Raw genomic sequence first — 15,676 nt, 5'->3', positions numbered from 1 at the left:
GCAAATGAATTCTCTCAAGAATAAAAAAAAAAAAATAGAATATATATAATATATTACATGCAACAATGATGATTACATGAATATTTATAAATAACAATAGGATAACATCTTTTCACTTTAAAGAAATGTTTACCGTCAAAATATGGATGACAAATTTTAGCGTCATTGGAAAGCAAGTGTTGAGAGTAGCAGTGTTGATGTGTTCCACCCAAAAACTCTACACCACAATATTGCTATATTTAGACACCAACAAGTACTGCTCACATGCAACATGTATATACAGTACCAACACCTACATATTATCTTAATAAGAAAAACGTTATTAGTTAATATAGCATTTGCATTTTTCTATTTCACAACAATTACAAAAATATGAAAGAAAATAAGCAGAAGACCGAAAACATATAATACTTCCCATGATTACATACATTATCATTACAATGTCACGAGGTGGGATTCGCACAGGGAAAAGCTGAACAATATAGTGAAAATAGTCATTCAAGAAAATAAAAGGGTTGCTAAAGAAGAATAAGTACTTACACTGAGCAAGCATATTGCGTACTTGCTGCTGGATGGCCATAATGTGGTCCTTTGTAAGTCCAACTCCCGGCTGTAGTCCCTGGATGATTGTCTTGGGTCCTTGTTCAGTCATACGCACCTGTACCCTCAGCGTTAGGCTGTTTCCTGAGCTTGTAGAGTTGCTTTGGGAATTGGAAGTGGCTTGAGCTTCAGAAGATGCAACACTGGTTGTGTTAGCTGATGTGGATGTGGTAGTTGAGGGAATTGAAGAATTGACTGGCAAGGTAGCATTATTAGACATTACAGTCTTAACCATAGTGCCATCGGGTGCCAAAATAGTCTTTATTCGTGGCGACGTCTGGCCACCCTGAGAGGAAGCTATCTGACGGCCACAATTCACTGAGGGAGAGACGGCTGCAGCTTCACTGGCCCCTACAGTTACTACATGTTTACTGTCATTACTTTGCTTTAAGAGCACTTGCTGCCCATTTACCTTAACTACATGGCTAGAAGGAATGCTGGTGACAGTACCCACTGATGCAATCTTTTGTGGGTTGTCTGTGCCAGCATTGACAGACCCAACACTGCTGGTAACAACAGTCTTAGTTTGCTGTGTTACTTGAATAGCTGGGGAACTACCTTGATTTGTTGTTGGCAATGGAGTATTGGTAGACTGCTGAGTAACACCAGCTGTCTTTGTGTTGATGAGCTGAAATTTCCCATCAGGGCGTTGAATGAGCTGCTGACCATCCAATAAACCTCTAACTTGTAACTGGCCATCCGGTAATCTTATAATCTGTATTTGTTGTCCAGGAGTACGTGGCGTGGGTGTTGCCGCCGGCCCTTGTGATGTTACAGTAGCCGAGGAATTTGTGGTTACTGCAGCTGGTGTAGTCGCTGGTGCTACAGGACGAGGAATGCGTGGCTGTAAAGCTACAGAATTAGTGGAGCGTGGAAGTATCATTCGTTGACCTCCTCCAGTACCAACTGTGTGCAGTCTTATCACCTTGTTGCCTTGCGATGTTACTTGAACTTTCGGTCCAGTACCAACAGGAAAAATAGTGCTGCTACCAAGACTAATACTACTGGCCTCCGTGGTTCCTGAAGTCTGCTGTTGTGTAGCAGCAGTGCCAGTTGCTGGTGAGGTTGTCTGTACAGTTATTATACGGCCATCCCTAGTGGCCATTATTTTCTTCCCAGAAACTATAGTTGGAATCTGCCCACTCACAGCCATGATTGTTGAAGCTCCTGCCTGCACCACCTTGGTTGTCGCTCCTGGATTGGCTGGTAAAGCTAATTTAGTTCCTGATGGTGATGTTATCGTAGCAGCTGAACACAGAGACAATTTGACAACACCACCTTTTGCAAGAGGAGTACTCTCTAATGCTCTCTTCTGGTTGAAATTTGCTCTTTGAATTTTGAGTTGCTCCTCCATTCGAGCTCGAATTTCTGCTGGAGAAGCTCCTTGAGTTGTTATTGTTTGGACGGACTCTCCTCGTTCTCCTACAGTCCTCTTGGTTACTACTGCTGCTCGCTCCAAACGTTCTCCAAAAAATCGAATTTCCCATATATCCAACTTGTCTTCATCAACCCATTCCTCAACACTCTGAGGCTGTGTGTTGACAGGTGATTGAGCACGCCGTCTCTTTCTTAATCCACTTCGCTGAGAAGGGGTAAATTCTGGAAAATAAATTATTCACTGTGAAATGCAGTACTATATATAAAAATTACACCAATCAAAATATATTATTATATAAAAAAAAAAGCATTGAATGCAAGGAAACGCCATTTTCTGGGTGAGCCCTGGATGCTCCCTGGAGCTATTGGACTGATATGCAATATATTAGTCTAGGGCATCAGTCAATTGGAGTTCAGCCTACGGGGGACCACGAGCCAGAACCTCAGGGAGGCACAGGGACTATGGAAACCTCCCATGTGGCTGGGGACATTCCATGTCTGCCATCGACCAGGGTTATGCATCCAGAAAGGTAGGCATAACAAGACAACCCCACTTGGTAAGGAAATAAAAAATCTACATGTCAGCCTAAGACATGTTGCCGAACAAAGCAGCCAAAGCAGCAAACTTATGAATGTCATGGGCACGAGGATAGACTTAATAACCCTGCGGACGATCTGGGAGACCTGAGCCTAGGAACAGAGAACGAGAGAAACCGGATCAACCCCACAGTGTGTCCCGGCCACATAGGCAGTGGCGCGCAGATAATGGCGAAGAACCACAACCGGACACAACACATGATGCACCCCCGGCCTGACCAACCAAGCATCAAGGGCTCAAGGGGGCCCCTCTGGAAAGCCACCGTTTCGTTCTTCGCCAGAAAAGAGGGAGACGGCTGCAACGAAACAAACCAATTACCAGGGCCGCAGGAGCAGAAACCCCTGAGCTGGAGGAGAGCACGAAGCCCACCAACCTGACCTCCCCAGAGGGCAATGCCAACAGAGCCTTGGAAAAACAATCTTGAACTGAAGGGGTCACCACAAATCAAGAAGAAGAGAAAAAGGAGAGCACATGTATTCACCTAGTCGTGCTTGCGGAGGTTGAGCTCTGCTCTTTTGGCCCGCCTCTCAACTTTCAATCAACTCTTTCTACTACTACTACTATTTTTTCACACCCCACACACACCCCAGGAAACGGCCCATGACAGCTGACTAACTCCCAGGTACCTATTTACTGCTAGGTAACAGGGGCATAGGGTGAAAAACTCTGCCCATCATTTCTCGCCGACGCCCGGGATCGAGCCCGGGACCACAAGATCACGTGTCCAGCGTGTTGTCTGCTTGGCCACAGGCTCTCGTGAGCCGGTGGCTCCAAGGACCAGTATGGCTAATGCGGAACATGAGAAGGCCGGAGGTAAAACAAAGCACAAGACAGCTTACGGAATGAGGCAGAAGTGACATCCACCCTGAACACAAGCTGAGGCGACTCCACCAGTGCCACACGATACGAGGAGAAAATATTCGCATCGCATCAAATGATGGTCCTGAAAAGGCCAAGAAAGAAAGGACAAAAAACCCAATCAGAAATAGAAGACAACCTATGAAGAGACAGAAAATGGTGAAAAGAACGCCAGGAACTTCACATTGAAGCCGAGACGAAGCTCGCAGGTGGGACACCATCAAAGAAGCCACCTGATCACCAAACAAATGGTCATACACCCATGTCAAAAAGACTAGACGAGAAGAGTGGAGGAGCAGACTGAACGAGCTGTGTACTAGACTGGTCCAATCTGCTGAAACAGGCAGAGTCGTGGAAGTATCACATGGTTTGAATACCAAGCAAGCAGCGCCAAAGTGATCCATGATTCCAGTTGACACATGTTAACCAACATCTTTTGATACAAATAAGTTCTATTCCTTGTCTTGTATGTACTGTCTAGAATGGATGGTGACAGCACTTCTACTTCTACTATCTACTTTTCTACTTCTACCTCTACCACTACTTCCTATTCATCTCCGTACCCTCTCTCCCCCTTTCCCTTTCACCTGACGACCCCTCCTTTACTCCTTCCACCTACTCCTCCCTCCTCTCTACCTCCCTCACACCAAACCCTCACTAATTACTTCATTATTCATCTCTTTCCTTTCGTTTCTCTTATAAGTTTGTGGCAGTGAAATGTTCTAGAGTTCTCTAGAGTTGCGGGTAGCCGATCGGGTACAATGTCTTGTGGATGTAGCACCTAGATAATCAAATACCTAGGTTACAAGATTTGTTGACTCGTTTGACAATTTTCGTTGTTAGCCAGAATAGGGGTTTGTTTTGTGGCACTTACCTTTCTGGGTACCTGTCCTGGTCAATGGCAGATATAGACTGCTCCAAATCACATGTGCATTCTATGGGCCATTGCTCCTCGTGCCTCTGTGAAGGGGCTAGGTTCTGGCTTGTGGATCCCTTTAGACCAAGAACTCTACCCACATCGACTGATGCAAAATAGTTAGGGTATCCATATCAGCCATGGATAGCTCCGGGGAGGCATAGGGGCTCCTCCAGAAAAAAAATCGATGCTTTGCAACATTACAGCAGTCACCCCTTTACATCCCAGCATCATTAGCATCTTTTAAAAACAATTTCATTGATTTGCACTGTCAGAGGCGTCAGAGAATTTGCGAGAACCAGCGGGAATGCTAGGAAGCACCTCATGGTTTTCTCGTTAACCGAGCAGAAGCCCGTCAATCGAGACAAATTTTCTGCAAGTGGCTTGCTCGTTACCCGAAATGCTCGTAGATGGAGTCACTCGGAGTCACACTCACCTGAGTGTGGAACCTCATCACCCGAGGTGCCTTTGTATTTACATTTCAAGCTGTTCATGGAGTTTGCATCCAACACTACACTTTACATTCTATTTGTTCACTACAATGACACTAAAAGAAGCCATTAATCTCTGTGGCTTATTTAGGGACCAGGCCTCCCTAAGTAAAGAGGCCTGGTCGAGGACCGGTCCGTGGGGACGCGGGGACACTAAGCCCCGAAATCATCTCAAGAAAACCTCATAAGTAGCTTCCATCCATGTTTCATTGTTCATGTACCACCCATTACAAATGATTTGGCCTTGTCTGCCCTTATCAATTCCCATAAGAATTTTATATACTGTAATCATATCTCCAACACCTCTTTTATTTTCCAGTGATGTGATTTATTTGATTTGTCCTTCCACATAGTACATCCATTTGGAAAGTGAAAAACATTTGGTTACTGATCCTTAACTGTTCACCCATGTTCATCCAACAGTAATTGGGGGAACTGTTTGTAAGCCGATTGGACAATCATGTTCCAGGGAAAACTGATAGGTTATGGCTTTGGGTAAGCTATGGGGGAGAGAGCTCTAAACCTGCTAATAGTAGTCAGAAGTCATTATCTCCTGTACTCATTTGAGTTAAAAAATGTATCGAGGTATCAGAAAATGATACCGATACCAATATCGATAGTGCAAAAACAGGCCGATACTGATATATCACATAACTCTAGTACAGTATATAAATGGAGGATACTCAAAGATTAAGTGCCAAATATGCACTAAAACAACACTTACTGGAGTGAAAGATAGGATAGGATATGCCGAAGAGACTCAGTGAGGAGTAGAGGAATCTGCACACAACCACAGAACACTGTATCAACATCAGTCTCTCTTAACTTTTCAACCTCCTGCCAATAAATATAAGAAGAATTGCTGGAATAAAATTTGGGAATTTTCAGGAGGGAGATGGACAGGTTCCTACAGGATGTTTAGAATCAACTGGGTTATAATGGACATGGGGACCAGAACGTCCTTGCAAGCAACAGTCTTACGAATCAAGTTATCACCAGACAAGCTTAGCCTCATCTGGGAAGCAGGAGAATTACTCTCAAAACTAGTTACAAGCAAACCGGCCAAACAAGGGCAAATTTAACCCTAAATGTGGCCAATGTAAAATCAGTTACTACAAAAGTCACCAAATAAATAAATGAAACCATCCGTCTGAGTGAAGAAAATTGAGCCCAACCTTCAATAATAATGACCCAGTGTGGTAAGTGGGTAGCTACCACACCAACCTTCAAGTCAAAGATGCACTGTTGGACCCAAAAAGTTTACATTTTGTATCACTGAATTAGACTAAATGCCACGCTAAATATGGAGAACTAACTAAAGAACCTAACATGTCAAGGCATAAACAATCCTTGATAGTGCAAAAATCTCACATTATTGGCTACAGCAGTCCATTACTGTATGTGGAACCCAATAGTTACTATAAGTACTATAATTTGAGGAGGATGGGGCTGAGTTAAACCAATGGTGGTAACAAGGTCAGCATTGTAGCTCAGGTTGCATGAACTTGTGCTACACTCCAGATACTGCACAATAGGCTACACATATTTAAATAAAAACCACACATCACTTACCTCTTATAGGCTTAGGAACATCAAAAGGGATTATCACTTTACGACGGAGATAGGAGGTCTTCTCTAAAAATCGTCCAGAATGTTTTCTCTTCAATATTTCTGTTTGGATGATCTCCATTTCTGTTGTGATCTGTTTTCTGCCATCTCCTGGCCCCTTCTCCTGCATGTCATCCCATCGAAGGCACACCCATAAAATGCGTAACTGCATCGATGCAGAATTCAAGGTTGGCATGTTGGCTGTGCGATACTGCCAAGTAGTTTTGAACACGGGTCGAGAACAGGGATATGGCCAAACAATATTGTTCGCTTTGGCATTATGGTTAAAACCACTAACATGATAGCGTCCCCCTTTTCTTGCCAACATTCTCAATTCCCAATTTGGCAACACAAGTATACTACTCACTCTTTTATCAACACTAGCACTTTTTTTACCAATTCTGAAGGTAGAGAGCTGGGGCACATGGTACTGAAGTTTACGCCCACGCTTTGTTTCACTCGGTAGCTTTTTCAGGTACACTTTCCCAGAGGTAGACTCACTACTATATGTCCTGTCATTTTTCAAAGAGAATTTACTCTCCATAGTGAGGGACCCTTGGCTTGTTTCATCTATATCATCTTCCATTCGTATTTTTATCTCACTACTGGCTCTCGATGATCTACCGTCACTGGAATCTGCACTTTCTAATTTTATCTGACCCATTTCTGCAGTAGCAGTTGAGCCATTATTAGCTAGTTGTCCATTCACAGTGGCAACTACACTAGTAGCATTAGTTAAAGTGTCACTCACTGTCTCTGCTTTACTCACACTTTCCACCTCAAAATCTGTCAATCTCACAGGACTGTGTGCCCCAACCTCATCAAAAGGAGCACGCTTGCTGGTAACTATTCTATAATTTTTAACACTATTAATTAATTTTTCTTTTGTCCTAGTTTTTAGCAGGCACAATGGAGAATAACAATGGCATCGCCCACTACTTCTACATATCACCGAATAACACACGTAGTTTCCATCAAGCTCGTCAAGCATTTCAAACTTTGTCTTTAACATGCGAACTTCCTTTAATAAATTTCCAGCAGGTCTCTGTTTATGAATAGTGGACCTCTGGGAATCAGGAATTTCGTCAATATTTTCATGGTCTGAATTATCACTAAGAGTAGCATCTGAATCATCATTCTCCACATCAACTTCATCATCTTCTTCATCTTTTTTGCATTCACAGCCATGAGATTTCTGTAGAAATAATAAAGCTTGTAATTTTTGGCTTGTACCATATACAAGATAGGATAAGTTACCAGTCCTCAGATAATCAAGTGTTCCAAGTGGAACACTCACAAATTTGAACTACCTGGAGAAACTTGATATGAATTGAAAGACATGCATCTACAAAATGGTTAAACAATCTTCTCTTTTAGACGAATTACTGAGATATGGCATTCACAAAATTATGTCAGAATTTATGGTGCATAGCAAAGTGCCAGTTCCTTGTTATATCATTCCTATATTATATCAGTTATATCATGCACATTAAAGAGGAGTCACCAGTATAAACATATACCCTATATAATACTTACCGGCCTTCCAACACTGTTGTACAACATTCCTGCAGTAACATGCTTGATATCCACAGGTACAAAATCAAAATGGCAAAGAATCAGTGCAGTCCTCAACCAAGAACCAGACTCCAAAATATTCAACAATTTACATTGATGAGGATGATTAGGGTTTCCAAGTGCATTTACTAGTTGTAAAGTAAATGTGCCAATAAGGCCACTGGCACTGCACAAATGCACACACATCCAATAACCCCGACACATACAGTACTAATACCACTTCACCGGTGATTGCCTGAACCTTGGCTGGGTTATTGGGTTGTTGGTGATTATATACACTGCGTGTGTGTGTTTAATTACCTAAGTGTTGTTACAGAATGAGAGCTACGCTTGTGGTGTCCCGACTTCCCAGAATTCTTTGTCATCTAACGCTTTGAAACTACTGACAGTACTACCGAATGCACTTAATGAGCAGGTTGTGGAAGCAAACTCTCTTCATAACTTTAAAACTAGATATGACAGGGAAAAAGGCCCAGAGTCATTGCTGTAAACAGCCGATGGCTAGAAAGGTGGGATCCAAGAGTCAATGCTTGATCCTGCAGGCACAAATAGGCAAATACAAATATATGAGTACACACATCCCCATTAAGCAGCCCATAGCAGCTGTAACTCCCAGGTACCTATTTACTGCTAGGTAACAGGGGCATCAGGGTGAAAGAAACTCTGCCCATTTTTGTTTCTGCCATCACCGGGAATCGAATCCGAACTCAAGATTACGAGTCCAGTACCTCAAGAGTTAGATTAGGTGTTATGTCCACTCCTAGGTCTCTTTCTCGAATCGTCACAGGTAGGTGGTTTCCCTTCATTGTGAACTGCCCCTTTGGTCTCCTATCACCCAATCCCATTTTAATAACTTTACATTTGCTCGTTTTGAACTCTAGTAGCCATTTCTCTGACCATCTCTGCAACCTGTTCAAGTCCTCTTGGAGAATCCTACAATCCTCATCTGTCACAACTCTTCTCATTAATTTTACGTCATCCGCAAATATCGACATATATGACTTTACTCCTGTAAACATGTCATTAACATATATTAGAAAAAGAACTGGTAAGGGTGCCTGGTGTGTTGGAAGTGGAGGATGTAGCATAGGCTGTGTCTATATCCATTAATTCTTCGTTGAACGAGGTATAGACTATTACTACTTCTTTGTTATAATCAACTTGTGTTGCAGCTGCAATTGTGGTGTTGGTGAACTGTGCAGACATATCACATACAACAGCAGCAGTTGAGCTGGTGACTAGAGTTGCAGTTGGTGAAGTAGCAGAATCTACTCTAGTTGCAGAAGCTGGTTCTGGATGTTGGGTTGCAGGAGACTCGCCGTAAGTGTGCAAAGCACATTAAGGCACCAGATGGTGCAAAAACATTATCGAATTTAGCAATATTTAATGTGTTTTTTCACGCTTTGTGATTTGAAATTAAAATTGTAGTTTTGCAATATTTTTTCTTTTCATTTTTTTTAATTTTTAATGTTAATAAATCATTAACCCGTGCACCATGAAGTAGTCGCATGAAACAGGTGCACAATGTAGGAGTTAAACTGTATTTTAGGATCAGGAAGTTCTGCTAAGAAGGTTGCAAGAGGGCCAATCGGTGCTGCAGGATCAAGAGGTACTGGGGTAACTGACTGTTGCAGTTGTAGGAGTAGAAAGCAGGCCATTTTGAATGTTAAAGGTGCACAAGGACTGCTGGCAGTCCTTGTGCAGCAAGTAGCTTCTTGTTAATTATGACAAACAGGCTGTTGTCGAACCCAGTAAACCTGCCCGAGAGGTGAAGTAAAACCATAACTGTACTATTTTCTGTAGTCGTAGCTGGTGGCATCTGTCGTTGTGGATGCGGTGTTGGTTATTACTTCCAACCCAAGTAGTAGACTGAAGTGTGGAAGCACTACTACCCAGTAAAGTTGGGAAAGCAGCTGCTTGGATATTGAAGGAGGCAGTAGATCATCTTGTTGGGTCAGTCATCACAGATGCTTGTCACGCACCAGACATCTTAATTTCAGTTTGTCTGAAGGTGCACTCATCAGAAATGACAATATGGCCTCCATCACACAATATGCAGCATTGGGTGGCTGCCTGGCAGTCCTTGAAATGCTGATCTTGAGCACAGATGCTATATTTTATAGCTAAAAGTGTACACTTCTTGGTGTAGTGATTGTATTAGTAACACTTATAACACTGTTTGAGAAGAAAATACCCCACTTTGCTGACATGGTGGGGTGTGCAAGAGATCCCAAAACAGCAGAATCCATTTTCAGCAGCATGAGTAGCCTCAGCCAGAGAATAGATGTTGATCTTCAGAGCAGAATGTTAATGTTCAATCAAGATGAATTTCGCTGATACTGCAGTCAATATCGGGTTCTGAAAGTTGATGCTGGCAATAACATCAGGAAAAGGCTTGTCAGAGATGATGGCGCCGACTCGACACACAAACACAGTCCTCACAGGCAAGTGGGTGTCTTGGTAGTAATGCAATCAGGTTGGTTACCTCTAATGCAGCCAGTTTGGTGGAGGTGAACAGCTACTGTAGAGGCTCTACATTGTTTAAGTCCATTGCCATCATCAATTATGTCAATTGGTGCAATGTTGGTGATTCCAGCTAGGATATCAAGAATCTCAGATGTGGTGAAGATGTGGGTTCCTTGGAATCACACCTTTATCTGATAACTCCTGGCAATTAGTGACGTGTACCATGAGTGAGAGCTAAATTCAGAGCAACTCAGCAAGAGGCTGCAGTACCAATGGGAGAAAGCTCCTTCACCCTCTGTAGGATTTGCCTGCTCACTCAAAACTTGAAATTTATATAAATGGTGGTGATGAAAGTGACTGGCACAAATGGTGACAAAAAAGACTGGTACAAATAGTGGTGAAAGTGTGATATAAATGGTGGTGATCAAAGTGTCAAAAGGGGAGGAGATGAGAAAGCACAATTAACTGTATGGTATGCATTAGATACTCGAGAGCCAAGGAAAGAGCAAAGATGTACAAATATTTAGGCATTTGATGGAAGTCTTGCATTAATTACAGAAAACAAACCAACAAATTGTTTCTGTTAACACACCTTGTTGGCTAGATCCTTTTCTTCTTGAGTTCGGAGAGAAATGCGACGGCTTAGTAAGCTATCAAGGACTGAAGTCTTGGCAACCTTAGGGTAGATGAAGCGAGAGCGTGATGTGAGAGCTCTTGACACATTTATGAGTCCATCCTCCATTAGCTCCTCCAGATTGACTTTGCCGACCTCCACTTTTTGTTGACCACCTGTTTGAAACAAAAATAATCTAAACTGAAATATTTAACCAAAATTCAATGAATTCAATAAAAAAACAAAATTTATTTACTGTTGACAGCTCTAACTTCAACATTTTGAATTCAAAATAAAAGCTTCCAGGCAGCACAAACCTTACACAAGGAACTTCCAATGCCCATGGTATTGGATTATGATTTGAAAACAGTATGTGGGAATGTAAACCTTCTCCATGTGGGTCAGGGTTTTGCAAAATTTCCCAAGTGGGACCTTTCATGGGGGAAAAGCAGGAACAACACAAGGAGAATATGTCGTCAATGTGAACAGAGAACCTTGCAAACAAGTCACCCTTGCAGGAAAAAGATGGCAGTAAGAAGGAATGGGTCCCCTCTGAAGAGGAGTGGTTAAAGTATAGTACAAGTAGAAGCTGGGATGTGCAAGGACCACACAATGGTAGCAAAGGTAGTAACGATTATGACGATTCAGTAGAAACAGGAGGCCAGTTTCAATATACTATACAAGCTCTGTGCAGGGACGAACATAAAGTACCAAAGCTGAGCCCTTAACCCAGTATGGTACATCTGGATTGTACCTGGATAAGGTATTGGGCGTTACTGTTCTACCCAAGCTCGGCCCAGAGCCAGGCTGGGCTTGTGAGAGCTTGGGCCAAGAGGCTGTTGTTTGGAGCACCACACAGCACACAGGCTCGCATATCCACTACAGCCTGGTTGATCCGTCACTTTTTGCAGAAAACCATCCAGTTTTTATTTCAACACCTCCAATTTTGTTCTGGCAATATTTGTTTTACTTGCTGGGAGGATATTGAACAACCCTGGATCTCTGATGTTCATAGTGTTCTCTGATAGTGCCTATGGCACTTTTACTTTTCACTGGCCCTATTCTGCATTTCCTTTCATATCGTTCACTCCAGTATGTTGTCACTGTATTTTACTGTGCAAATTTGGGATTTGGTCCTCCAGTACCGTCCATGTATATATTATTTCATATCTCTCTTGCCACCTTTCTAGAGAGTACATTTTTAGAGCTTTGAGACGATTCCAATAATTTGGGTGTTTTACTGTGTTTATGCATAATGTATATGTACTCAATATTTCTCTGGACCTTGATAAACCTCCCACTGTAGTAGTAGTCAGAAAGGCCATCAAATTGCTTTCCTGTGGCAAAGTGCCAGGGTCAGATGCAATCCCTGCTGAAGTGTACAAAACAGGAGGCCCAGCCATGATGCAGAAACTGACAAAGCTTTTTATTCCGATGATGGGGTTAGCTTATCGGGTGCCTTTCACCCCCCACCCAGGCAATACCCTAACCTAACGAAACAGAACCTGTGGCCCACAGATATTGTAGTGGCGCAAAGCCACTACCAGACATAACACATGATGCATCCTTGGCCGAACCAAACAAACATCCACAAGCAAAGGACCCCTCAGGAAGCCCACTGTTTAATTTTTCGCCAGAAAAGAAGGAGCTGGCTGCACCCTAACAAAATGACCACCGGGACCAAAGGAATAAAACCCCTGGCGCTGGAGAACATGAAGCCCCCACAACCCAACCCCCAGAGGACAAAGCACACCAAAACAATTTCAAAAGAAGGGGCCACCACAAACCGAAGTGAAGAAAAAGACTAAAGAACCCGATCCAACGACCAAGCACGCTCGGGTGGCGTATGAGCAGGCTGATGGTGAAAAAAATGCACGAGAAAGCTTGCGGAACGGCAGAAGCGACATCTACCTCAAATGCAAGCTGAAGCGGCTCAGCCAACGCCGCTAAATAAAAAGTGACAGCCTTCGGCATGAGACGCCGATCCAGAAAAAGCTAAGAGAGAAAGAACAAACAATCCTGTCTAATGCTGAAGAAAGTCGACAAAGAGTAAGAAAATGGCAGAAAGCCCGCCAAGAAACCTCATACTGTCCTTTAGAAGTAGACCACAGGTGGGACACAATCAAACCAGCCACCTGATCACCATTCAAATGGAAATAAACATGTGTCAGAAATATCAGAAGCGTAAGTCGGAAGATAAGGCCGAAGCAGCGAGGTACCTCACCCATCCAACCTGCTGATAAGGGCGGAGCCCCTGAAAAATGCCAGGGTTCGGACACCAAGCGAGCTGTGCCTCAAACCCAGGCTAGGCCAGCCACTATGGGGACAGAAGAATCACTCTCATTCTAAGATTCCAGTCAAGCCAGAATCTGGAGCAAGACTGAATCGAGGAAAAGAGGTACAGTACAGTAACCCCCATCTCAACCAGTCACAGTATCTTAATTAATTAATATCAATAGGACATGATCACTCTTTCCCAAGGGAGGAAGGTACTGGATGTCAAATATCTCTTCTTCTTTCTTGGTGAATATTAGATCCAGTATTGATGGAACATCCCCTTCCTTCATTCTTGTGGCCTTCTTGATGTTTTGATACATGAAAGTCTCCATAATGAGGTTTATTAATCTGCCTGTCCAAATGTTCTCAGTTCTTCCTTCGTAGGCCTCCCAGTCTATTGCTTTAAAGTTGAAGTCCCTCGATACCAACAATCGTGATTTATCTTTATCTGATTTTACAATAATCTCTCGCATGACCATTATAAGGCCCTCTCGTTTGTCATCCAGTTCCTCCTTTGTCCATGTGTTGCTTGCTAGTGGGCTGTAGGCATTTACAATTATCAGTTTATCATCCTGATTCCAGACCTGCAATGCCATTATGTCTATTTCTCGAAGGTTTTCAATTAACTCTCTTACCTTCAGGTGTTCTTTCACCAGCACAGCCACTCCTAGTTTTCCTGTCATGTCTCCAAACAGAGTAGGCCCTTAGAAATACGACCTCATATAAAATATTTTCTGCAAGGTTCGTTTCTGTTAGTGCGACAATATCTCTAAATATTAAGCTGAATAATATTTTTCAGCTCCAATATTTTTAATTTTGAAATATTTTTATTTCTTGCACCTGGCAGTGTGAAGGCTATTAATAGCTAAGCAGCAGGGGGGTTACACCATGGATTCTCCTTTTGCTTAATTATTTTTCCTTTTGGGCCCATCTTGACATAACTTTGGGGCTTAGCATCCCCGCGGCCCGGTCCTCGACCAGGCCTCCTTTTTGTTACACACCCCAGAGGAAGCAGCCCATAGCAGCTGTCTAACTCCCAGGTACCTATTTACTGCTAGGTAACAGGGGCATCAGGGTGAAAAACATTTTGCCCAATTTGTCTCCGCCTCCACCGGGGATCGAACCCGGAACTTCAGGACTACAAATCCGAAGCGCTGTCCACACAGCTGTCAGGCACCCAGCCTAGATAACCTGTTTATTGCCTCCTGACACCTTTGGGTGTCATAGTCCTTCATGTCTTGTACGGTCTTAATTCTGAGTTCTATGTCCCATGGTATTTCTTTTAGGAATTTTCTCATTTCATAATTTCCCTTTCGATATGCCAGCCCCTTGTTTTCTAGTTGTGTTGGGGGATATTACTCCTAGCTCTACCAGGTACTCAAATATCAGTACACTGTGAACACTAAATCCCACGGAGGCATCCAACTTAACTTCCCTTATATCCAACTCATTCAGGGTGAATATCAGATCAAGCATGGCTGGTTCATCTTCTCCTCTCATTCTTGTGGGTCCCTTGATGTGCTGGGTTAGAAAGTTTCTTGTTGCCTCGTCCAGCAGCTTAGCTCTCCATGTGGGTCTCTGTTCTTCCAATCTATCTAACTGTGGTTGAAGTCTCCCATGATTAGCAGTCTGGATCCGTTCCTGCTAGCGACAGAAGCTGCTCTCTTATATTAATAGTAGCCATGTTGTTTCTATCATATGCTGCCTGGATCTTCTGTCATTTGGTGGGGGGGGTTATGTATGACTATTAATATACACTTTTGTCCGCCAATTGCAATGGTACCTGTGATGTGGTAATTGAAACCTTCACAGCCCTGGACAACCATCTCTTCAAAACTCCTGTCCTTTCTTATCAGCAGAGCTACTCCACCTCTACCTCTTCCTTCCCTCTCTTTCGTAATTTACTTAGTATTCCTGCGGAAACACTGCATTTGTTAAGATTTTTGCTAGCGTTGTTTCTGTGAGTGCTATTATGTCTAGGCTTTCATCTCGTGCCCATTCTCCAAGTTCACTAAATTTATTCGTAATCCAATCTATATTTGTATATACAGTATTACCTTGAAGCCTACTGGGCTCTATCATATCTACATCTGAAAATGTGTATTATTGGAGTCTGCCTCCACCACATCACTGCCTAATGCATTCCATCTGTTAACTACTCTGGCACTAAAAAAGTTCTTTCTAACATCCCTGTGGCTCAACTGGGTACTCGGTTTCCACTTGTGTTCCATTATTCGCGTACCACCTGTGTTAAACAATTTAACTTTATCGGTCCTGTCGATTCCTCTTAGAATTTT

The 15,676-nt window shown here is 42.9% G+C and overlaps 1 protein-coding gene across 3 annotated transcripts in view; it reads right to left on the bottom strand.

The window, feature by feature from the left end:
• LOC123775150 (nucleosome-remodeling factor subunit NURF301) overlaps window positions 1–15,676 on the bottom strand; it is a 98,738-nt gene that overhangs the window by 45,191 nt on the left and 37,871 nt on the right. For all 3 annotated transcript variants that reach the window (XM_045770073.2, XM_069319168.1, XM_069319169.1), the window contains exons 11-13: window positions 11,082–11,278; window positions 6,413–7,643; window positions 541–2,199 (exon numbers count right to left, since the gene is read on the bottom strand). In XM_045770073.2, coding sequence (XP_045626029.2) covers window positions 541–2,199; window positions 6,413–7,643; window positions 11,082–11,278 — 3,087 coding nt within the window. The remainder of the gene's footprint in view (window positions 1–540; window positions 2,200–6,412; window positions 7,644–11,081; window positions 11,279–15,676) is intronic.

Source organism: Procambarus clarkii, chromosome 92 (genome assembly GCF_040958095.1).
Source record: "Procambarus clarkii isolate CNS0578487 chromosome 92, FALCON_Pclarkii_2.0, whole genome shotgun sequence".
In the NCBI taxonomy this organism is placed as follows: domain Eukaryota; kingdom Metazoa; phylum Arthropoda; class Malacostraca; order Decapoda; family Cambaridae; genus Procambarus; species Procambarus clarkii.
This window is presented reverse-complemented; position numbering and strand designations above follow the sequence as displayed.